We start from the raw sequence: 25168 nt of genomic DNA, 5'->3' as shown, positions 1-25168 counted from the left end.
AATAACTGCACGGTGGATCCCTTCAGAGAGCGCGGAGAGGGAAAGGGTTATTTTTCAGTTCTCCTGTTCCTGGCGGGACCTCAACTTTGTGCAAATCTTCAGAATCAACATGAAAAGTAATTAAAGAAGGAAAAATGTAACTTTAAACTTTTTACCAGCTGTATATGCAGTGTAAATTGAACAGGGCTGAGAAGTTTTCTTCTAGGTTTATTTTGGAGCATTTTAGAGCATTTTAAAAATCTTCACGGAAGTTCATCCTCTATGAGTGTTAATTACCAACTGCAGTCACCGGCCTGTTCCTCCTAGTCCTGTATGTAATACTCTTAAACTTCCTAAACTGTGTAAACAAAGCAGGATACCCACTTTTAAAATGTTATCTAAGCAAAACAATGTTTTAGCAATTCCTTTGGGCTGCTTGGATGGAGTCTGGTGTAGAGAGTCGGTGTCAGGAGCCCTCTCAGCTCCCTGCCAGGAGCGCTCCAGCTTCGTGCCAGTGGCAGAAAAGGAAGTTTGGCCACATAGAATCATCAGATCCTGGAATGGTTTGGGTTGGAAAAGACCTTAAGGATCACCCAGTGCCACCCCCTGCCCCGGGCAGGGCCACCTCCCCCCAGCCCAGGTTGCTCCCAGCCCCATCCAACCCGGCCTTGAACACCCCCAGGGATGGGGCAGCCACAGCTCCTCGGGGCACCCTGCGCCAGGGGCTCACCGCCCGCACGGGAGAGAATTTCTTCCCAATATCTCATCTCAATCTCTTCTTCCAGTTTGCAGCCATTCCCCCTCGTCCTATCCCTACATGCCCATGTTAAAAGTCCCTCTCCAGCTCTCCTGGAGCCCCTTCAGATCTCCCGCCATGGTTTCGTGACTGCAAGTCCGAGTCCGGGCCCAGCCCCGTGTCCCGGGTGCTGCCCCTGTGTTCCGTTCAGGGGTCCCGCAGCAGAGGTGAGGGGAGCACGGAGGGCGGCACCGTCCCCGCGCGGGGTGAAGACACGCAGCGCTACGTGGCGGTTCCCGTGTGCCAGTGGCTGCCTACAGAGTTCAGTTTTAGGTTTATTTTCTAAATTGCTTAGTTATACTCGAGTGTAAACCAGAGCAAATCTAAGGGAAATCCCTAAATCAGTTCCTTTTCCTTCCTGTTACAAAAAACCACCCCAACCACCAAACAAAGCCCCAGGCCCTAAGCGGCCTTTCGGCAGAGAGCTCGCTCGCCTCTGCGCCGCCTAGGGGGCGAGTTCCTCGTGCTGAACATGGCATTTTCCAACCCTGAGATTGCTTGGAAGAGCTCGGAGGAGCTAGATTTTTGGAAGAGCGGGGAGGCCCGTACAGAGACCTGGGGAAAATAGCGTAGTGGCTGCTGAGGGTGAAGGTCGGGGACCCTGCAGCAGGCCGCGGGACGGAGCTGGGGCTCTGCGTCCTGCGGCGGTACTGCGCGTCTGAGCAGCCTCAGCCCGTGCACGTGGCCGAGGAATGACCGGGGATGTATGAAATGAGCGTTTGAAAGTTGTAGTTCTCCAGGACGCTATATTAACCAGCTTCACGGTGAAGAAAATACGTAGGCAAGTGGAAACCAGATTGCAGGTCATGTTCTGCATTTGACGTTCTACCAAGTAACTTCTGCCGGGCTCTGAAATATGCACGTTTGTAAAAAAATACCGTTAGAGAAATTAGCAAGCCAGAACGAATGCTGAGGCACTGTCAGGACAACGCCGTGCTCAACCAGCAGAGTTTTGCTCATCGCTTGGTCTTCATCCGTGGTCTGTCTCCAGAAGGACGGCTTCAGCAGCCGTGGAAGCGACAGCAGGGGATGGCGCATCCCGAATGGAATATTTGTGCTTGGCTCTGTGGGAGGCGGTCTCGGGGGGAATTTGGTCGGGCGATGCGGGGCGCTCTATTCTGCCCTTGTGGTTTGTGTGCCTCTTTTTGGGGGGAACTCCCTTGAGTGGGTCACCTACCACATTCTCCTCTAACGGTTCTGCATTCCCTTGAGGCTCGGTGTGTTCTCCAAGGGAAGTATTTTGGGTTGGGGTGCACTGCTCGCTGTTCCCAGGAGAATGCCGGCGGGGGTAGGGATGGGTGCCCAGCGCACGCGGAGCGGGGCTGGGGCGAGGGGCGGCTCCAGGCAGCAGAGAGCGCGCTGGAGGAAGATGCAGCAGCTCGAGCGAAACCTCAGAGCTCCGCTGGTTGTCTCGGTGCTGCTTTGGCTGAAGCTGTGGCTTTCAGCAGAGCTACACGGTGCCGCCTTCCCCCCTCCGCCCCACAAGGAGCCTCCATGCCAGCGCAAACCCTCTTTCTGCGGACCTTCCCCGACCGAGGGGTCCTTTCTGCTGGGGAGGGAGGGCCCTGGCTTTTGGGATGCAGCTAAGCTTTAACTCAAAAGTCTAAGCTGTTCTCAGGAAAAAAAAAAAAAAAAAGATTATTAGCTCTAGACCGCGCTGCAGCCCCAGAGCTCATCACAGAGCATGGGAACGCCACCAGCCCACCCTCAGCCCCGCGGGAACCGCGCCGAGACCCCCTGGGTGTGGAGAGCCCAGCGGCCGTGCACGCCAGGAGGGACGGCTCGTGCCGCCGTGCACTCCCTGCCCCGAAGGCTCCGGGCGAAGCAGCAGCTCCGTGGAGAACTTAAAGTGCTGCCCGTCCCTTACCCCCCTTCCGGGGGAGCGCGCCTTCCCCCCGCCGGGCAGTGCCGCTAACCACAGCTGACCCGCTGTGGATGTCACGCAAAATATCATAGCTGTGTCTTGCAGGTGTATTTTTAGTGTGAAGGAAACCAACAGCGTTCCGTAGCTGGTGTTCTAAAACAGATTAAAATGGGAAGCTGCCTGTAGACGCCCCAAAAAAATTGTCCTTGGAGACCTGGTGCAAGGCGTGCTCTTCCATGAAATTCCGCACACCCTTTCAGAAAGGCACCGGTTTGTCATGCAGAGCACGGGGATACGTTATTAAAGAATCGATGTATAAGATGTTTGATCTGCCAACTTTTTCTTCAAATAACGGGGCTGCGGTTTGGGCTGGAGCGTGCCGAGTCGCCCAGCAGCGCTGTGCGCATCGATCTGTGCGCGGGGAAGGTCTGCGGCACGCCTGAGGCTTCTGCAAATCCTCCTCCTCCTCCTCCCCGGCTGCTGGACCCACACCAGTAAAGCCGTGATGCCACGTGCATGTGGGTCTTCCCGGGCAGGACACCGGCGTCATCCCTGCACCGGGCCAGCGGTGCAGGCGGGGGAGAGGGCCAGCTGCAGGACAGATGTTTGCCCACACTTACAGGTGCGTTTGGGGTTTCTCTGCTCTGCAGCTGGGCTCCCCGCAGCCCCCGCATGCGTTGGGGGGCTCCCTGTGCTGCCACCACCCTCCCAGTGCCCTCACTGGTCCTGCGACCTCCTGCAGGTGGCGGAACGAGCAGACGGCTTTGATAAGAAAGATCCCAGGTAAAACACGACGCATCTTGGTTTCGCAAAGGATGAATTTTCCACATTTCACAGGTTTCAGGGGTTTTTTTTAAACACTCCACGGACTCGCCTTTAGGACAGCAGCCAGGGGACGGTGTGTGCCTGCGCTGGAAACGATGATGTGTGCCCGCGCTGGAGCGTTTGGAAGCATTAGTGAGATGTACAAAGCCTGAGGTTGGTGGCAGCCCTGGGGCAGGGGCAGCTCCTCCGTCACAGCCACGACGCGGCCGCGGTGCCCAGGGAACCGCTTCAGGTAGGACCTGTGTTCCCTGAGGCCGTTCTGGTGCCTCGTGAAGCAGAGGACTCACCCCCGTGGTCTCACCGTTGTCACTAACAGCGCCTCGAAGGGCGTGGAAGCGCCCGCTCGTGCTGCCGGTGGCGGTGGCACCGATCCCTCCAGTCTGAGACCCCGCACAGGAGGCAGCCCTACACTTCCGTGCTGGTTTTTGTTTGTCTCTCGGAATATTTTCCTCTAAATTACACAAAGCAAGGAGAGAGGCAAAACTCTCGCATATTTGATATTAAGACGACTTAACAATAGGAAGTCATCAGTTTGTTTTCTAGATCCTAATGCAATGGTTGCCATAAGAACACAAATTATGTGTACATTTTAATGCATCTATGCTTCATAATTATGCATGGTTGTGTGCTGTTATAATTGACATAAAATATAAAACAGGTCAAAGAGCAGCTATTAAAACTATTTTTCATTTCGCTTCCTGACAGCTCGCGACATCAATGCCTACTGCATTTAATAGGACCATACAGGGAATGCAAAGATAGTTATATAATTTCAACCGTATTAAAGCCTCCAGAACTCGCAACCTAATTATTTCCTACAGTGTCTTGTTGTAAACTATATTACTTTATTTGGAATGTGTTCCTTTTAAGATTAAACAATTGGACTACATTAAATTAGCGTGAAGGGGAAAATCATAAAACTTTTGGATGTATTTCATAGAGGTCGTTCTGTTAGGTTAAGAATTATCCCAGGAGCAATGATTTTCTGCCACTCAAGATAAAAAATAATGTTAGAATTGCGCTAATTCCATGCAGTTATTTTAATCACTGAAGTAAATTCTACCAAAGGGCTAAATTGTAGTTGTATCCTCTCTCTAATCATATAATGGCAGAAAGAAAAAAAGCGTGAAGAAAAATGATGAATTTATAAGATGTCCCTCCTCTTGCTAATGGCTGCACGGAGACAAAGCGACAGCATCCCTCCTGCCTGCGTTTCACTCACTGGGGATCATCCCCTCGTGCCGTAACCGTCGCGGGCTCCGGTTCTCTCGTGGGTGGTGAGATTTCCTTTGGAGTCCATGCCCTGTGTGGTCTGCATTTTGTAATAAACCCTTTTAAAATCAGGTTTGAGGGGGATGTCTACCCTGGGCTGAGAAAGGCGCGCGGTCACGTCTGCGTGAGCGGCTCCGGCTCCTGCCCACGCGCCCCCGAGCGCTGCCCCAGCTCTGCCTCCGCCGGGGAGACCCGTCCCCGGGACCGGCTGTGGGGACACGAACCCCGTTAGCCGAGCTGGAAACCCGCTCCATAGGAGCGCACGTGAGCAAGGGAACCTGGCTGCGGCCGGCGTTGTCGCGGCCGCGTGTGCTCCGCGCGGCTGCACACCGCCTCTCGCGTCGTGGCCAGAATTGATGGGGAAGACAGCGCGAGCGCCTCATCAGTATCGGCACTCCCGTGTCTCATGTGCTAAGTCCGCTCAGAGAGGGGATATTTCAGGAGGTTGGTAATAGGCTTTAGAGGGCCTTTGCGTTCTGGTTGGCTGCCTCAAGTCTAGCCCGCGGGCGGTGACTGAAAGTTATTGCCCAATTTGTGGCGTATGAGGAATAGGCTCGATCCAATTTCCCAAGATAGAGGCAACCACATCCCAGAATGAACCATCATAAATGGCTCTTGTTAGCGGCTTAACGGGGAGGGCGAGGTGTGAAGGGGGCTGAAGGCCACGCTCCTCTGATGGAGCGGGTTGGCTGTGGAACATGGAAAGCTCTTGTGGCCGCCCTTCTGCCTCCCTTCAACGGACCGAAGGCCTTCGCTTCCCAGGAGAGATCTGTTGCATTCCACCATTAGTGGCTTAATTTGCATTTGGGTTCTTGCTTCTGATGACTTTCCTTTCCTTAGCAGCTTTCACAGGACATTCCCCATCTTACACTTCTCCAGCTCCACGCCTGCCCAGGAAAATGGTGATAAAGCTGTAATGATGTGGGCCTTCCCTGGGGCTTCCCTGGGGCTTCCGTCACCCTCCCGTGCCGGGAAGGCTGTCCCAAGCTGGGTCTGACACGGGATCAGCTCTCGGGGGGGCCAGGCCGGAGCCAGCCAGGGCTGGGGGCTCCGGTGGCAGCAGGGAAAGCCACCGGCTGTTGGCAGTCCAGCACGTGAAGCCTCTGGTTGCTGCCGTACCCACCGAGCCGTGGAGGCCGCTTCCCTCAGGGAGGAGGAACGGCAGCGGCGGCTCTCGAGATGGCCCGGTGCCTGCCAACCCCAACAGCGGGGGATCGCTTTCCTCTCTCCCGGGGGCTGAGTTGGAACAAGTAACTAAAAGCCTTTCTGAGGCGCTGAGGACATTGCGGTGCTCCGAAGGAGATTACCTTGTCGCCCCGTCTCTCCCTGTCCGTGCGGGGGTACGTCCGGCGAGGGTGAGGGACGGGCTGTGCCTCCGCGTCCTGCCACCGGCCCCAGCTGACCTCCGCCTGCAGAGGAGACGTTTTCCACATCTTCTTCAGCAGGTCCACGCAATGCAGCCCGGGCCAGCTCTCCTCATGGAGGGTCTCTGGTGAGGTGATGAAATCACACCTTTCGCATAAGGCCGTACTGGGAGGTGTTAGGGTCTCCCTCTGGGCTGTGCCAGTGGGTGACACCACCTGAGCTGACCGCACGCGAGGTCTTTGCCTACCAGGTCTGTAGATAAACTTCTGCTTAATGCCTCCGAGAACGCAATGCCTGATTTCAGGAAGGCCGGGCTCCCTTTGTGTTCCTCCAGTAGCAAGCACTGCTTAATTATCTCACCAAAGTTTGCTCATTTTCCTGCTCCCTTGTGACGGTTTGGGCAGTGTGGTATCTCTCTGGGTTGCAAAAACTCCCAGTGACTGAGGAAAGCAGGAAAAAAAGAGAACTCCAAACTTGTACCCAAGGCTGCACTGGCAGCAGCAAGAGGCAGAGGAGGAGGAGGAGGAGGAGGAGGAGGAAGATGCCGACTGGATCTATTGTCTAACGCTGCTTGTGCATTTCCGCACAGCCCAGGACATGAGGTGGTTGGCTGCAGAAAGACAGGACAACTGGTGGCCTTCAGGCCACACCAGTAACCTTCCTGCTAGTCATCCGCAGCCACATCAGCCCGAGTCTGTGACATCCCCCACCAGCAGCACCTTCGGTTATGAAAACCCGGAAGTCTCAAGAAAATAAAAACTGGCAGATTTCTGTTGTCCCTCATTACTATGACGTTATGAAAAGTAAGTCCGTATCTATTTTCAAGATTTTCACTTAAACCCTTTTTTCTTGACGTGTTGTGGTTAGTATTGACTGCAAAAGCAGATTATGGGAGGGAGATTGTTTTGTAAGTGACAGGAGGTCTCAAAGAGCGTGTGAGGTGTATGCCGAGATGCTCAATCCCCAGCTTTAAAATCTCTTCTGGGAGAAAGCTCTCTTCTTGGCACAGTGACTAATTTCACTACAAATAGCTGTGGGGTCTTCAGCGTGGTGGTGATGCACAGTTATAATGTACAACAAAGGTAATCTGATACTGTCACTTAAAAAATGCCTGTAGACTTCCATCGTCACCCCCCTCCCAAACTGTTGAACAGTATTGTCTGTTGTGCACAGAATAGACACGCGTAGGCTCTGACATCGGTTCTGCAAACCATCAAGTAGGAGGGAATAAAACACTTCAGCAGGACAAAGAGGAAGAGATGGGATGCTTTATGGAAACAAGGCGTGTAGGAAGTCCATGAATTCAAAACACTGTCATCACCTCAGCAGTCCTGCAGCCCTCCCTGTTACATGGACATCTCTTCTCCTGGGAAGTGAGGAGGGGCCAAGGGCTGCCACGTCCCACCCACTTCTCCCCAGTAAGAGACCCTAGTGTTGAACCAAGTGTACTGGTTTGGAGCAGGCTGCTCTAAGCCCCTGAGGTAACTGTCCATCTGTACGTGAGAGAACGGTGGGAGTCACAAGCGTGGTGACTCTGCGCCTCCCAGGTTTAACGCGCTCAGGAGGAAATTCCAACCCTTCAAACAGTAATTCCTGAAAGACTGCTTTTCTGGGTTTCAATCTTTTTGTGAGCAGGCGGGGTCAGCCCTGGAGCTGTCTGCGCACCAGCGCCTGCATGGCGTAGGTGGGGTGATATGCCCCGCAGGGCCATGGCTGTGTCTTTGGTGTCTTCCCGGGATGAGTCCTTCCTCCAGCCGTGTGCAGGCAGCCACCGCCGTCCTCGTGCCGGGTCCTGTGTCAGGGAAGGTTCCCCTTCTCTCTCCCCAGGTCACCATCTGCCACCCCATTGCACGCCCTTTGGGGTGGACCTTCCTCCTGCCCCTTTGGCCATCCTCCTCCGCCAAGGCAGGGGCAAAGCCACAATGACCTGTTCCTTCAGAGGGGAGTCTTGTGTCCAGGACATGCCAGTGTCCCACACGCCACACGTGTGTTCGTTCACTGCCACCCTCTGAAATGGTTGGTGGTTTGGTTTAGTTACGATAATTTTTCCCATAGTTCCTGATAACGGGCTGTGTTTCGGCGCGGTGGGAAATCCTGTCTCCCTGCCTAGTTCCATATGGCGTATCCCTGTATCTCACCACGGGGACTAACATGCCGAGCAGTCGTAGGACTGCAGTCTCAGAGATGCAATCATGGCAAGCAGCAGAAGGATGCTGTGCCCGAAGGACGTGAGCTGTGGTCACGTTGAATGTCCCACCTCTGCCCACAGGCCCGGGTCCTCCACTCCTGCTGAGCCCATTGCGCTTCAAACATGGTACAGAATTATGGAGCTTTTCCTTTGTGGTCACAGCATCTTTAATACGCAAGAAGACCCTTTGAGGGGTTGGCCTCAGCTTGGCTGGATGCGGCGTGCTGGCCGTGTGTCCCAGCATCTGCCTGATGCTTTGGGCAGCAGCCTGCCGCGGCAAGGGAAGGACCTAATGGTCCGGGAACCACCTGGCCGGCCCAGGACTGCCCGTCCCCGCTTGCCTCCTGTCTCCACCGCAGTGTTTCGCGGTGTCAAGGACCAGGTGCTGGGGACGGGTGCAGTGACCTGCTCTGCTCAGTCACGGAGTCGCTGGTTCCCCAGATCCCAAGCAGGTTGCATCACTCTTGCCGGTGGTGAGGCTCTTTCTCCGAGCTGGGGAAATAAAGCCTTTTAAGGCGACACATGGTTTCGTGCCTCCCGAGCCGGGAGCCGAGGCCGAGCTGAGCTGTCCCCTAGGCTGGTGATTAGCCGGGCTCCGGCTTTTCCATCCTCAAGCACAGCTTCACCCTCCCAATCCTCTGAAGTGAAGATGGAGAAGCGTATAAAAGCTTCGGATCCCATTACTGTAAAATGTATCAGAAAAGTGTTGAGCTAGGTAATTACCTTAATCCAACCGAAATAGTTGGTCACAGTATACATTAGATGAGCATCTAGAGTCAGATTTGAACATGCAGTCAACCTGAACAAAATTAGCTCGGCAATAGTGGTCTGGATTTCTTAATTAGTTCTCGGTGACAAGAACATTTAATGTTTGCAAAAGTCAAGTGCAAATTCTACAAGTGACACAATTTGAGAAGACTTCAGGAGGGTGCATTAAGCCCGGCGCGGTACCCCACTGGCAGGGGCAGCAGCGGGGGCCGGCCTCATTTATTCCTCTCTGTCAGGGTCCCTTTAAACTTCTATATACCGACCCACAATAAAAAGTAATGGTATGATTAACTTCATAGTAATAACCTATTGCATTCAAAATACACATTTAACTCTAATTTTCATTGAACTACATGGAAGCTGAAAATCTAATAGCCTTTCCCAGTCAGCTGACGGTCCATTTTAGTGCATTGTAATTGGCTATCTTGGCTTGTCTCGGTTTAATAAAGTAGATGGGATTCATGAAAAAGCGCAGTGGTCACTTAGCAATTGTTTAATTTCTGTAACACTGTTTTTTGAGTTAGAAAATTATTGTTTTCCAGTAGTGTTAAATATTTATGGGATGCAATTGAGACACACGACACAGGGCATACTCCTGCTAAGCTCACAAATTAGTAAGTTACTGAAAAAATGGAAATACAAAATAGTATTTCAAGTGTGAAAGAAGATTTCTCAGTCTACAGAAAATTTGCATCACTGAGGTTTTATTTTGTTACAGAGGATGGACAAATACTTTGGCACAGTAGAGCTGAACCTTGCTGTTGTGGCTGGCGCAGCTTTGTTGGCTGGGAGAGACTGGTAAAAACTTGAGCTCTCTTGAGAATCTGCCCTGCGCCTTTGATACCTGGGAAGAGAGAATAGTAATACCAGAAATTAGCTTCACACTAGGCCTGAACATGCCCCGGTGAAAACTGTAGTGTCATCTCAGATGATATTTCCCTAATACAAGGAAAGATTTAGAGAGTTTAGCTTCTTTTGTAAAAGAAAAACAAAACCAAAAAAAGCCAAACAACAGACTTGTAGAATTAGATATTTGGAGAAGAGATGAAACGTTACAGACAGCAGAAAAAGAGAAAACTTCTAAAATGCGTGTAGGAGAATTAAATTTTATTTGTATCATCCCCCATATTTCTTAGCAGTTTCCAGCTTTTAGAATCCAGACCATGTTGTGATGGACTGTTGCACGGGGGAGTGGTGGGTAGGTGTGAGGTTGGTCTTTGGGCTGGGGTTGGGCTGGGGTTAGGTTGGGGTTGGGGTTGATTTGGGGTAGGATTGAGTTGGGGTTGTGTTGTGGTTAGGGTGGGGTTGTAGTAGGGGTTGGGTTGGGGTCGAGTTGGGGTTGGGGTGAGGTTGGGTTGGGGTGGGTTGGTGTGGGGTTGGGGTTGGGGTTGGGTTGGGGTGGTGTTGTTGGGTTGGGTTGGGGTTGGGTTGGGGTGGTGTTGTTGTTGGGTTGGGTTGTGTTGGGGTTGGGGTTGGGGTTGGGGTTGGGGTTGGGGTTGGGTTGGGGCTGGGTTGGGATTGGGATTGGGTTGGGATTGGGTTGGGTTGGGTTGCTAGCCAAGGGTGGTAAGAAGTCATGGGTTGAGAGGTGCTGCCCAACACCTCCCTGCCGCAAACACAGAGTGATGTCCAGCCCCTCGTGCACATAGTGTTGCTCCATGGCCAGCCCCTGCTGGCCCCACCACCCGGCCACAGGGCTTCCCCTGCCCGTGCCCGCCTGTCCCCACCTTCCCTCCGGCTCCTGCAGTGGCACGGCAGTGGGAGAAAACAGAAGTGTTTGCGAGGTTTCACTGCTGCCGCCCGCTCGCTGGCAGCACGCCTGGGGAGAGGGCTCCGGGTGCCGGCAGACCTTCCTCGTTCCACCACAAATCCGGTATTTGCGGTGTGCTTGACAAACCAAGAAGGAAAGCCCAGCCCAAGCCAGCCGGGCGGGCTGGGGACGAGCAAAAGGAGACGCTTTATTTTTTCCACCGCATGGGTCAGCAGTTTCTGTCGGCAGGATTCGCAGCGGTTGAGCACGGACCTGGTGTGGGACTTCTGCCGGTCCGGCCCATGCCGCAGTGGGATGTGCGCGGGTGGGCGCGGAGAGCTGGGGCTCCTCCGCCAGGCACCCCAGCATGCCCGCGCTCTGCGTGTTTTCCAAGTAGGAGCATCCAGCACCAGCCCCCAGCAGCTCTCTCCTGCTGCAATTTGTATTTCCCACTTGAACCCCCCGGCTTCGAGTGAACCAGTTTGGTGAAATGCCACCGCTCTCCGGCACGCTCGCGGAAACGCTTCGGCTGAATAAAGCTCTGGGTCCTCGGCCGCGCTCTCGTTCAGCAATGGACCTGAATTATGACATCTTTTGTCAAAGACATCTTCCAAAAAAAAAAAGCAGCAATTTCTGAAGGAGAAATTAGATTGTCTTTTAAAGTAATATAACAGTTGTGCAATTTTTGCCTTTTTGACCCTTCTTATTTCCTGTGGGTTTTAAGTAGAGGCCTCCAATTTAAAACCTATTATACTCCAGAGACTGCTTCCACCCTCTCGGCGATGTAACCTTGCTGCCGTCTCTGCCCTGTTATTTTAACACTTGTTGGTTGTGCTTTGCATCACCTTCTGTTTACGAATATGCAGTGCAGGTCTGCTTCCTTCTGTTTGTTAGCTACGGAGGCGGTGAAGGAGGTATTGTCTTGTGCGTCTCTCCCGTCAACCCGGTGCCTCACAAAAGAATCGGTATTTATTCTTTTTAGCAGGAATGTGGTTGCATCCAGTTTTCTAGAAGAAAAAAACGGAATCTGAACTTTGTTACAAAAGAAAGCGCCTTCCAGATATGAAATTTCTCTGTGCTTGTCAGGAGAAAGACATCATCAGAGGACTGACACCTCATCCCAGGCAGCAGCGCTGGTCATCACACATTTTTCCACGGCAGCGTCTTCGTGCCTCGAGCTAGAGGTGATGCGGGTGCCAAAAAAGCGACAATATCTCATCAACCTTATAATTGCGCCTTGTAAATAAGCAATCGCTTCTCAGGCTTGCGTACAAGAAGTGGTCAGTTACTGTGGGCGGCAACTGATAATTTTTAATTTTATTACCATTTTTTTCAATACTTGGAGTGTGGCGTACAGAGGCGAAGTGGAAGGACGTGGCCGCGCGGAGGGTGCCGGGCGGTCGTGGGCGGGGGCAAGACAGGAGCGTGCGGGTCACAGCCTTCCCCGTTCATCCCCAGCGGGTCCGGCTCGGGGGTCTGGGTGGCGTGGCACCCGTGATTTGTTGGAGTGTGAGTGTTTTATAACCATCATCTGCGAGTAAATTACTTAGCAGTATTCTGCTTTATGACTGGCTGAAGAAACTTAGCTGATGGTACAACATAATTTATTTCCACGCGTGAGTGAGTGACCTTCATATCTTACTCTGTCTCTTGTGACTTATTATGGGCCGTTCCCACCCTGGAGGGGATGACTTGTGCCTCACCACTGCCCAGCGTTCCGCGGATGTGCCCCGCTTGGTGAGGTTTGTCAACTGCTTTGGCACGTGCACCACCGCCAGGCGGAGCTGGAAACGGAACCGCCGGTGAACGCTTTGGTTTTTCTTGGAGGTGGCAAAACCAGGGAGAGGTTCAGAGCTGGACATGGAGAGGGGGGATTTTGTTGGTCGTCGTCCCTCTCCCTGTGCTGGACCGTTCCTGGTATCCCTGTCCCCAATGCGGCACAGAGGCGCTCCCAGCTGGGAGCATCTCCCGCTTCCACCGGGGTTTTCTCCGGATTCCATAGGAACACCGTTCCCTCGTTGCCTTTCAGCAGTGTGTACTACTGCTCCGCAGCAGCTCTCCCCTGATGGCCGGAAGCTTTTATTTCCAGCCTAAAAGTATTTCTTTCTGACCGCTATTCCGCTCCTTCTCCTGGTGCCGTCACCGTGCGGGGCGTTTCGCCTGGCACCGAGCTCGCCCGCCGGTGGCTGTGGGAGGAGATGGTGGGCAGGAGGAGGACACTGCGGGGGACCTGCCCGCTCGGCTCGCTCTCTTCTCCTTTCCTCGGTCACTTGGCTGAGTTTCATTCCCACTTCTCTCACTCTGCCCCATCTTGGTCCCACAGTGGAGACTCCCACCCCTCCGTGCCAGGCTCAGTCTCTGTTTTTCCCCAGAACGAGGTAATTTCCTGGATCCTGCGGGCCCCGTGTGCTCTGCGGCAGCAGAAATGCTTCTGGCCCCCCGGTCCCAGCCTGCGCTCCCACAGCCAGTCCTGCTTCGGTACCCCCAGGTCCTGCATCCCACCGCCTGGCATCGCCCTGCTCCCCTGTGCGGCCGGGGCATCGCCGGGAGGCACCTCGAGCCCCCGACAGGGCTGCTGGTGGTCATGGTGGTGAGGACGGTGAGGGTGACGGTGGTGCTGATGGTGATGACAATGGTGATGGTGATGATGGTGATGGTGATGGTGGTGCTGACGGTGATGACAATGGTGATGGTGATGCCATACAACAGGACTGACCCGTGAGGAGTCCCACTCCTTCCCCAGCCCGGGTGCCCCCCCAGCACTGCCAGTGGTCTCTGTCCACTTCTTGTTTGAGGAAATAGCATCGAGTTCAAGGTGTTTTTGTGGGGCTGATAAAGTCCTGTATGCGTCATACAAGGCTGAAGCCCCAGTAGCCGACGCGCAGGCTCCCTTTGCCCGGCCGCCTGCTCGTCACAGAGCGCTGCCACATTGTGCCACCCCGACCATGCACCAGGGAAACTCACGGCATCTCTGTCCCTCCTCCCACTTGGCTCTGGGTCTCCAGTGGGGCTGTGCACACCTCCACAAGGGCCCCGGCAGCTCTAACGTGACTCTGCTTTACTTCGTTTCTACAGCATCTTTCCTGCGGGACAGAGGGCACAATGCCTTGGGGAGGGCCACGGCCCAGCACAGAGAGCTGTGACCACGCGGGTTCAGTGGGACTGCCAAGAGTGGGGTCTGGGACGGAGCTGGAGCCCGTCCCACGGGTGCTTCCCCCGGCAGCCGGGGTTTACACCGTGATTTGGAGTGTGAGGGTACGACACACCGAACCACACCGGTACGCGGTGCTGGTGCCAGCTCCTTTGGTAGCCTCGCGTCCTGATCGCGGTGCCAGCCCCCTGAACACAGTTTTATTAAACAATTCGCCAACAAGAACCCATATCCCCCAAGTTATGTCTCTGTAGGAAAATACCCATAGTCATCTCTCGAAGTGCCAGTTGTCCTACCAGATCTACTGCAGTGAGGGGTAAAAAAGAGATGTTAATTAATTCTGTGAGCAGGGTGGTTTTGAAAAATAGATTTGAGTTGCGTCCAAGGTATGCCATGTTCTGGGTCTCAGCTCTGTTCATGAAAAGATGCTGTGCAGGCTGTGCCTTACCAGAATCATAGAATCATAGAGTGGTTTGGGTTGGAAGGGACCTTCAAGACCATCACGTTCCAGCCCCCTGCCCTGGGCAGGGCCACCTCCCCCCAGCCCAGGTCGCTCCCAGCCCCGTCCAACCCGGCCTTGAACACCCCCAGGGATGGGGCAGCCACAGCTTCTCGGGGCACCCTGCGCCAGGGGCTCACCGCCCTCACGGGAGAGGATTTCTTCCCAATATCTCATCTCAATCTCCCCTCTTCCAGTTTGAAGCCATTCGCCTTGTCCTATCACTCCATGCCTTTGTCAAAAGTCCCTCCCCAGCTCTCCTTTGGCTGCTGCCAATCACCTCTTCTTTTTCCATGTGCCTCAGCAGAGTTTCCACGAGGATCTGCTCCATGATCTTGCCAGGCACAGAGGTGAGACTGACTGGATTGTTATTCCCTGTCTTCCTATTTTCCTTTTTGAAAATAGGGGTTATGAACGATGAGAGGAAACGGGAGCAGAGCCCCCGGGTTAGCGAGGAGCTCCATCCCAGGGTCACCTCCTCTGGGTACCACCCCTCATCCCTTTCAGATGGGCAACTCCAGGCCTGTGTGCCCATGGGGGGGGGTTGAGGTGGGGTTAATTGGGGTTTGCGCGGAGTTCTGAGGCTCCTGAAGGACAGCCAGAGCCGAGCTGCCACCTCCGCCGTGCTGGGGACCGGTTCCTTTGCTGGGAAGGAGCTGGGGCTGCGCTGCTCCCGGGACTTGGTGCCATAGCATCCGTTCTGCACGCGGGCTGCGCATGGCACACGCGCCTCAGCGGGAGGTGCGGCAGCGGCAGCCGGGATGCTGCCTTCAGCCACACCAAGGTCCCTTCCGCCTTCTCCGGTCTCTCCTCTCTCGCTTCCTCCCCTGCGGTGGTGGCCCTGGAGAGAAGAGGCAAACCCCGATGGCCCCATCACTGCCACCGCGGCACGGGGGCTGCCTGGCAGCTTGCGTGGCAGTTTCGGGTGCGTTTGCGAGCAGAGCGTCACGCTCGGGTGCTGTTTGGGTGGCAAAGGCAGGCAGCTGTCCTCGGAAAGGACGTGAAACCTGCGCTGAGGTCAGGTTTGAAGCAAACCCATGCGATGTAAGTGGCGCCGAATGCAAATCCCCTGCTGCCCCCCGCGCCGGCTGCGGGGCGGAGGGACCCCTGGGCACATGTCCCCGCGTCCCGCAGCCGGGCTCGCTGCACGCTCCTGCCAGCGCCCCCTCGAACGGCGGCTGTCGTCTAGGACGTGTTGTAAGGAACTCAAATATTAATAATGTAATTAGCTATAAATTAGTTATGAAGGTTTTGATCCGCTGAAGTCAATGGCAGATTTTTCACTCACTTCGATGGCAGTGAGAAGGACCCGGAGCGTACCGCGTCGTGTTGGACTGCGTGGTACTGTGCACTGCCACACGCTCGTAAGAGCAAAGCAAAGCAAGCGCAGGCGTCCCGGTTTGAGGCAAAACAGGACCAGTTTTGTTCGGTAACTTTGCTTCTTAGCCGGGCCTCTTCTAACTGCTGACATTAGCAGCATATCGTGCAGACAGTGTTCGCCCTCAGAGAGCTCAGACCGACGTCGATAGCTGACGCCCGGGCACGGCGTGCAGAGGGGCTCTGCTCATACTCACTGCTGGAACCCCCCAGGGCCGTGAACTTCGTTATGAGCCCCGTTGGAGGGTCGGCAGCGGAAAAGCATAGTGGGGTCCCACCTGCGGGGAGGAGCGACAGGACAGGGGACCCCAAACTGACCGACAGGGTATTCCATCCCATCTGCCTCATGCTCAGTAGAAAAGCTGAGGGATCAAAGGGTCAGCGCTCTTCCTTCAATGGCTGACATCTGAGGGGGACTCTGTTTGTCTGCCTGTGATCCCCATCCTGAATGCCGATCCGGAATCCAGTTCCCATCCGTCACTGAGTCCAGCCTGGGACCGCCCCAGTGCCACCGGTGATGCAATTGTCACCCTGGGAGCTTGATATGGTTTTGCATAGATTTCATTATTTTTCTTTTTATTTTATTATTAATATTTCATTAAAGTAGTTTAGTTCCTTCTAAACTCATAAGTCTCTTTTTCCCTCCTCTGCCTCTCTCTCAGCAGAGGGGTAGAGGGGAGCATCTGTGTGTCCCATCTGGGGTGCCCCACGTCCCCAGTAGCCGATTCAGCCTGAACCACAACACTAAGGCAGTGCAGTGCCACGCTAAGGTGCAGCTGGAAACCAGGGGCACCAACAGAAACACAGCCGGGAGAAAGCGTCTGTATACAGAGCCTCTGCATCTGGGGAAGGGCTTTTTACTGGGGCATGTAGCGATAGGACGAGGGGGAATGGCTTTAAACTGGAAGAGGGCAGGTTCAGATTGAACATTGGGAAGAAGTGTTTCCCTGTGAGGGTGGTGCGGCACTGGCACAGGTTGCCCAGAGAGGTTGTTGAGGCCCCATCCCTGGAGGTGTTCAGGGCCAGGCTGGACGTGGCCGTGGGCAACCTGGGCTGGTGGGAGGTGTCCCTGCCCATGGCAGGGGGGTTGGAACTCGATGATCTTCAAGGTCCTTTCCAACCTCAACCGTTCTGTGATGCTATGATTTAACCAAACATTGTTGGGGTTAGAGTTTCAGCATTTCAGTAGACTAAAACCGTGCGTTTTGTTCTATCACAAATTGGGATTTACTCTTGAAAGAAGCTTCGGAGCGCAGGGCACTCGCAGCCGGGAGGAGGGAGGTTTCCTCCAGGCGCGTGGCGATGGGGTGCTGGCGGCAGGGCTGGGCGAGCGGGGCTGTGCGGGGGCACCTTCCCGGCGGCCGTGGGGAGCGCCTGCCTGAGGATGCCGCCTGACCGTTTCACAGACTGGTGAGGGTGGGAAGGGCCCTCTGGAGCTCCCCCAGTGCCACCCCCCGCCAGAGCAGGGGCACCTCCAGCAGTGGCACAGGACACCTCCAGGCGGGTTTGGAATGGCTCCAGAGGGGGAGACTCCCCCCCTCTCTGGGCAGCTGTGCCAGTGCTCTGCCGCCCGTGCAGGAGAGAAGTCCCTCCTCGGGTTGAGATGGAACTGCCCATGGTCACATTTGTGCCCGTTCCCTCTTGTCCTGTCACTGGGCACCACCGAAGACAGACTGTTCCCACCCCCCGGCACCCGCCCTTGAAGGATTTATAAGCGTTGATAAGATCCCCCTCAGTCGTCTCTTCTCCAGACTGAACAGCCCCACGGCCCTCAGCCTCTCCTCATCAGAAAGATGCTCCAGTCCCCTCAGCATCTCCGCAGCCCTTTGCTGGGCCCTCTCCATCAGTTCCCTGTCCTTCTTGACCCGGGGAGCCCCGAACTGGACACAGTGCTCCAGATGTGCCTCCCCAGGGCAGAGCAGAGGGGGAGGATGACCTCCCTCGCCCTGCTGGGCACACTCTGCTTGATGCCCCCCAGGGTGCCATTGGCCTTCTTGGCCACCAGCCCGCTTGTGACAGCCCGACACTCAGCCGACCCTGTCTCTGCCTCTTCTCACATGTATCGGGGTTCCTGTCACCGAGAAACGCTGTGGCACTGGGGGGTGCTGCCCAAAGCCATGCCCTCCCCGTCCCTCACCATCGTCATCCCCAGCAGGAGCAGGAGCGACCCGATGGAGCCCCTGAGTGCAGCCGAGGCTGCGCCGAGCCCCCGGGAGCTCTCACTTGCTGGCGATGGACAAATGGTCAGATTGTCCCCAGCCCTGGCACCGGGACGGCCGGGCTCCCCTGCCCTCCCCGCTGTCCCCGTCCCCCCCGCCATCGCCGCCCCTGCCTGCCCTCCCAGCCGACCCCCGCAACGCCTCCCGCCGTTTCTGCTGAGCTGTTTAAACTCTGGTGTTTTCATAGCACACGTAACGTTCTCTCTCCCGCAAGCCAAAAAAAAAGAGGAAAAACCAGCATTTTTTCAGGTTGTTTTCCCGCTGCACACTTACCAGGCAGACACTTGTGAGCGTTTTTTGCCAAACATTGCGTCTTGATTGTGCTGCTGAGTGTCTGCAATGTCTGTCCAGCGAGAAAAAAAAATAAATCTGATTTTGCCACAAAAACACCCCAAATCAAAATCAGATGGGGAACTCAGCATTCTTCCCGCAGCTTCATTTAACTTCCCCTTCAGTGCTTACGCATGAGCGCTGCCAAAAAGTTGGGGAAGACCGAGAAAGTGTTCTGGTGAGTACAGACAGATAACTTTTCACCACTTGCAATCCTAATTTGTTCTGAGACTTTTTAATGTTCTCCTGTTGCGAATCCTGCCTTCTCCTCCCTGGCACGTGAGTGGCGCAGGCCTGCGGGTGGCACGGCGCTCTGTGCCACGGACAGAGTGTATTTGCCACCCGTTGCCATGGCAATGATGCCTCTTGGTGAACAGCCATAAACAAACCATGTTAAAAAGAACAAAACCCAAACAATCCCTAATTAAATTAAAATTTGGCAGCAAAAATAACTTTTTGTTTCCTCTAAATATTTTAACGTTTGTCATGAGCCGTTGGCCACGTCTGCTGATGACAGTCACTCCTGACCTCTGCTGTTTACACTTTCCCTCGCTGTAAAACGACCCTCTGTGCTGCGTTTCCTCAATCGCTTTTGATAATAATCTTCGGTTGCTGAGTGAGTTATAAGGTTTTCTATAAATAATACAATTCCATGAGAAGCTGCGGCGCTGAGGCTCTGCAGACTTGCCTGGCCAGACGCCGGCGATGGGGCTTGTTGGCTGTGAAGGGGATGGTCTCTCCATCCCCACCGGTAAGGCACAGCCGCCCTCGGTGTCCACCCACCCCTACGGCCGGGCAGCCGTGCCGCCGGCACCACGGCCGGGACGCGTAGCCCCCCTTCCCAGGGCCCTGCCGGAGTGGTGTGTGCTGTCTGCAACCCCCCCGGGGCACTCGCTGCGCCCCGCGAGGCGCTGAGATGCTGCAGGGCAGAAAGGACGTTCCATTCCCGGAGCATCCCCCCGCCACGGCCGCTCGGCTTTCCCCGAGCATCGCCCGCCGCCAGGCAGCTCCCGCTCAGCCCCGGCCCCGCACGCGGGAGCATCCCTCCCGTTCCCCCCGTCCCAGCAGCGCGGGCTCCGCTGCCCCCCCCAGGACCAGCCAAAGGCTCGGCGAGCCCCCGCGGCCGCCTGGCTGCTTGCTGCCCCGCCAAATCCAGCCCCTGGGGCGGAGGTCTCAGCCGGCATCCCGCTTTTCCATGGGTGCCCAACAGACAGAATTAGAGACTCATGGAACCGCAGGTCTCACAGCGCAGCCTCTACCGGGGCAGCGCCGGGGTGGGGGCCCGGACGGGACAGTGCCTACGGTGATGTATGAGCAACCGGTGCTGCGCCGAAGTGATTAGGCATAAAAAGTGTGACTGCGCTGTGGGCACGCAGGGACAGCGCTGTTGTGGCCGCACCGTCCTGCTGAGGCCATCTGGGGTGCGGGGGGGAGGCTGAGCGGCGAGGCCGAGGGCGCCCGGGGGGCGAAGGTGCTCTGGGGGCAGCGACGGTCAGCGCAGGAGGCGGCCGCGCCGCGCCGGGCACCTGCTTTAGGGCTGTCCCCGTACCCTTTCCTTTAGGGAAATGCCCTCAGACCCCTTTTTCGGTTTAACTAGTGCGGCTGTTTCTGCCCCACACAGGCTGGCAGGCGGGGGTCCCGCCGGGACGCGTCCCCGCGGCCGGCCCAGCGCCGGCTGCGACCTCCCCTCCCTCCCCGGCTGCTCGCCGCTGCCCACACCGAGCTCTCTGCCTCCGCAGATCATTAATCATAGATATAATTTACTGACAGCTGGGTCATGTCCCGCTAACTAAGTACACCTTGTTTGCCTCAAAATGCTAATCGCTCCTCTGAAACATTAATGAGGGACAATTGGTATTAAGCGTAATAATCGTGTGTGGTCTAGTTACAGATTTATTCATACGAACCCGTTTCCTTTGTCATGGTAAAAAGCAGCAAAATGTGGTTGTGCGAAGCGCCCGTCTGTGTGGCACCAGTGTAACACACCAGTGTAACACCAGTGTAACACCAGTGTAACACACCAGTGTAACACACCAGTGTAACACCAGTGTAACACACCAGCCCTGAGCACCAGTGCAGTGATCAAATAACTGTGGTACAGTTTTCCGGGAAAAATGTGGAATCCGTTTCCGCATCTCTCGGCACAGATCAGCCAGGATCTTTGAGATCTTTGAGACAGAGCTTTGCTCTCCGAGTCATCTCCTCGCTTCCAATAGCAACGTGAGTGAGATCTCTTTTTCAACCCGGGAGAGTTTGGGCCGTGACGGGTGTCACTGTGTGAAGGGGACATCTCCCGCAGAGGAGGAGTGCCGGCGCGGGGGCCAGGGACCCCCAGGGCTGGCCGTGCCGCAGGGCCGCCCTTGCGGCTCCCAGTAAGGCTTTGGCTTTTCTGCAGAGAATGCTGTTGGGGAACAGGAGAAAGCACATGACAAACACTTGGAAAGGGACAGAAGGGAGCTGGGTTTGGTTCTAACCCCGCATTCTCCGCGGGATTGAACCCCGTTGGGGTGCGGTGAGCATGGCGCTGCCCTGCCCCCGACGGGACGAGCTGCGCAGGGGAAGGCTCCCGGGACACGCTGGTCCCCGGCGCGGTGCGCAGAGCCGCACACGCCGTTCCGTCCCCTCCGCCAGCCGCCGCAGTCCGGGCACTGCGTTAAACCTTCTCCTGGAGCACGGAGCTGTTTCCCTATTGGAAATCGAAGGCTCGCTCCGCTCCCGGGAGAGTCATTAGCCAAATTCCCATTGACTCCCGCCGCAAGAGGATGGGCCCCCGAGTCTGTTATTTTCTTTTCCTGAAAAGATCAATTATATGGGGAAGTTTCCACGGGGGAAGGGGGGGGAGGCAGCAGAAGAGTGTGTGTCTGAAATGTCCTGAGTGACGGCAATGCTTAAAGGGCCTTGTTCCAGCCCAGACAAGACCATCCTTTGAACTCAGCGGGACACCACTGTTCGCTGCCATTGAAAAGCCGTTTGAAACCATCGGATCAATGTAGTGTTTTTCAGCTCCGCTTTGAATGACGCCGTTTATTCCAGCGCGCTTCAGCGCCTGCCCCTGGTGCGGGAGCCCTCCTGCCCGCCGGCCCTGCCGCTCCCCACGGGCCTTCTAAAGCCGCCACCGTGGACCGTGTCTCGCGGGCAAAGCGCGCGGGGCGATTCCTGCGCTAGCGGAGCCCCCGCAGGGAGAGGACGGGCTGCGGCCGGGGAGGGACGAGGGGACGGCGGGGACCGCCCTGCCCGGCCAAAGGGACACCGGGCAGAGCCACGTTTTGGGTGACTCGCACACAACCAGCCTGCACTCGGTCGCTTTGCTGTAACGCTGGTAGAGACACAACAAGGTGCATTTAGCCGATACAGCTCACGTACGCCTGGGGACGTCCCGCTTCCGCCCTGCTCCTGCTGGCTCCAGGCAGGACCTCGCCTGCCCGAGGTCCCCGTCCCTCGCCGACCGCGAACAAGAAGCCTCATCTTTATTTACCAAACTGTTGCATTGTGTTTAACTTCCAAGCAGCAGAAATAAAACCTTTCACCCGTACAAACACAAGCACCGCCACCGACCGCCTCTCGTATCAGCGCGCTGCAGACCCGCCGCGCGGCACATTTATTTAACGACTGAATAGGTACGGGGGACAATGCAGGGAAAACAAAGGTGCCGCCCGCCCGCCGGGACGTGCTCCTGGTGACGGCCCAGCCGGCATGGCTGCTCGTGGCGCCCAGCACCCCGGGTGGCCCTTCGCCCCGGCTTGGGGACCGGGGCCGGCCGCGCGCGCCCGGCTGCTGGGGACGGCCGGGGGGGCCCTGGCACCCCGCTTGGCTCATCTCAGGTGTTCTCAGCAGCGTTGGCACCGCTGGTGTAACCCTCCTCTGCCCTCATTGTGCTGTACAAAGGCGTCGCGTTTCCATCCCGCACTGCCAGGGGACGTGTCCTGCCGCTTCCAAGAGACTTTGGGGCTGTGTTTTCCGGCTCATGCCAAGCAGGGATCCCCCGGGGCTTCCCCCGGCTCTGCGCCCCGCGGCAGCAGCAGGAGCGGGGGAGGAGGATGCTCCGCTGCAGCCAGGGCTGAATGGGAAGGGGAGCGGTGTCCCAGCCCCTGCTACATCCCTGCGATAGCAGCAAAGAGGCGATGGATGTTTTTTTTCCGCAGCAGAGCGTGCTGCGGGGAGTGAGGGCTGAGGTTCGAAGCCCACGCGGACACACGCAGGCTTGTTCTTCTGCGTTTTCCAATGCCCATTTGAAATCCGCAGTGGCTCGACTGGCTTGCTGGAATATCGACGGCTGGAGGAGGCGGGAGGGGAGCACGGCTGGGGCGTTAGACACGTGGCGGCGGTGGCCCGGAGCGGCGCTGTGCCTGGCTGGCGGAGCGGGGCGGGCAGGACCCGGCCCGAGGCCGAGCGACCCCTGGGTGCACCCATCACCTCGGAGACACCGGGGCGGGAGCAGCCCCAGCACGGAGGCGCAGGTGGAGTAAATCCGAGGAAACCTCCCACTGCTGCCACCAGCACGTTGGGCGGCGTGTGAGTCCGGCAGCGGTCGGAGAAGGCGGTTTGGTGACCCGCAGCCCCGACGTGCGGCAGCGGTGAGAGCCTGCGGGGGGCGGCCGAAGGCGGCGGCGGGCTGTGCGTGCGGCGCAGCTGCTCTGCGGGCCGGCGGATGGCCGCAGTGAGAGTTGCTGGGCACGATGCTCCCGCCCTGCGCAAAGGGACCTTCGGCCGCCCTGAGCTCACCGGGCGGCACCGCTGCTGCTGGCTGCGCTGGCCCCGGGCTGGGTGCAGGGCTCGCAGGGAAAACACTGCAAAAAGTTCTGAAACCCAAGGGTTTTCATGTCTCGTACACGTAAGACACGTACCCACCAGTGGAAGAGCCGTTCCGCACCACGGAGGACTCCAGTAAAGCATACTGCACTGCATGCGCTGGGCAAACCCAATTTGCACATAAATTAGAAGCAGAGCAGTGACAAGACCTAAACCTGAGCGGGGGAAGCTCCTGGGTGAGCAGTTCAGCGCCGCGGCCTCGGTAACTCAGCGGAGTGATAACTAATCGCCCCCACCACGTCCCCTCATCCCACGCGCCCGCACCGCTGTCGATCCCGAGCCGTGCCGGCGCCGGTGATGCTCCTCGCTGCGGCCGGAGAGCCGAAGCATCGCGCCGGGCGGCTTCCCTGGCTCCCGCCGCCGGCTGCACAGCGTACGGGGAAATCCCGGCTACGGGGGAAATAGGCAGAGTATGGAAACAGCCAGCAGCGTCCCGCCGCGAACACATGGCTTTGCAGGTGGCTTCCTCGTAACCCGGCACGAGGCCTCGTTAGGGCAGCGGGGCGAAAATGAGCGGCTTTTGCAGCAGCCCTTGGCACGCTGGCTGCTTGTCTGCGGTGGTTCTGGCTTTGGGTGGTTTCGTTGCTCTCAGCGATGCGCCGATGAGGCGCCGCTGCTGCTCGGGGTCCCTTCCGCGACGGAGCCCGGCTGCGCGGCGGCGCGCAGAAGCGAGAGGCTGGGGCTTCGGCGGCGATTGCAATCTCCTGCTCAGCAAAGGACGGCCTGGTGGCACAGATTTAGATGTCAAAAAGCGTGGTGATAATCTTATTAATGGGGCTTTTCACCTCCTCTGAGTCTCTACTTTGCAAAGGAAGAATTCTAGCAGGTGGCGGTCAGGTTTCGACTCTTACGCTTATTTAATACCTGCGCAGCGTCCTTCGGGAAGAAGAGGAAGAAAGCCCTCCAGGCGCAGGAACGAGCCAGTCAGGCGTTACACTCCGATTCGAATGAACCACTGAGATTCAGCTTTTCACACATACACCTGAGAGTTATCTCGAAGATTTTAAGTCTTGTGGTGAAAGCCCCAAATGTGTCACCGGGTTACTGAGCCATCTCCCATTCAGTTTTGCAGAGGAGAGGGCTGATCCCACGGGTGCTCCCCGAGGGCTGATCCCATAGGGATTCTCCCCAAGGGCTGTCCCCATAAGGATGCTCCCTGAGGGCTTATCCCATAGGGATTCTCCCTGAGGGCTGATCCCATAGGGATTCTCCCCAAGGGCTGTCCCCATAAGGATGCTCCCTGAGGGCTGATCCCATAGGGATTCTCCCCAAGGGCTGTCCCCATAAGGATGCTCCCTGAGGGCTGATCCCATAGGGATGCTCCCTGAGGGCTGATCCCATAGGGACGCTCCCCGAGGGCTGTCCTCGTGGGCAGGAGGGGTCCACCCTCACCCTGTTTCCTGCTCGAGAGGTGGGAAGAGCCCAGGGAGACCCCTGCAGGGTGGCAGGGCTGCGTCAGCCCCGGTGAGGGTCCCCCGGTCGTTGTCTATGGGCACGTCCCAGAGTCGGGACCTTCTGGCCACAGGTACAGGTCTTCTCGTTCAGGGCTGAGCTGAGAACTGGCATAAAATCATTTCCGTTTGGGCTGGCATGAAAATTCCTGGATTTTTTTTTTTTTTCTCAGGGACAAAAAACTCTGTTTTGAGTTGGCTGAATCGTCCTTTGGCAAGTACATCCATCCGATAGCCAAAATCTTTCTGGTTTACATTTCCTTCTCTTTCATCTTTGCCCTGGGCTGAGTTTGACAGCCGGCCTGTTGGGGATTTGCCCTTTCACCCACGAGTCCACCCTCTCTGGCAAAATCGCTTGTTGTACCCATCAGTCTCCGGTGTCTTACTTGACCTGAGTGTGCAAAATCGTCCATCCCAGGTCCAAATTTCCGGCCTTTCATTTCGGTGAAAGAAGAGGACACAGTTTTGCAGGGCGGCGCGGGGGCGAGCCCGGCTGCGAGCGGGGGCTGAGCCGCTGCCTTCGGC

At 56.5% G+C, this 25168-nt stretch overlaps 1 protein-coding gene across 3 annotated transcripts in view; it reads left to right on the top strand.

Moving 5' to 3' along the window:
• The window catches only part of GPD2 (glycerol-3-phosphate dehydrogenase 2), a 150370-nt gene that overhangs the window by 72521 nt on the left and 52681 nt on the right, over positions 1-25168 (top strand). The window contains exon 17 of one of the 3 annotated variants that reach the window (XM_082483470.1): positions 4577-4719. The exons of the other annotated variants lie outside the window; for them this stretch is intronic. Coding sequence (XP_082339596.1) covers positions 4577-4603 — 27 coding nt within the window. The 3' untranslated portion in view covers positions 4604-4719. Of the gene's footprint in view, positions 1-4576; positions 4720-25168 lie in introns of those variants that run through there. 3 annotated transcript variants of the gene reach the window in all.

Source organism: Vanellus vanellus, assembly GCF_965231255.1.
Source record: "Vanellus vanellus genome assembly, chromosome: 5".
NCBI lineage: Eukaryota > Metazoa > Chordata > Aves > Charadriiformes > Charadriidae > Vanellus > Vanellus vanellus.
The sequence above is the reverse complement of the archived record's forward strand: the minus strand, read 5'-3'. Positions and strand labels throughout refer to the sequence as shown.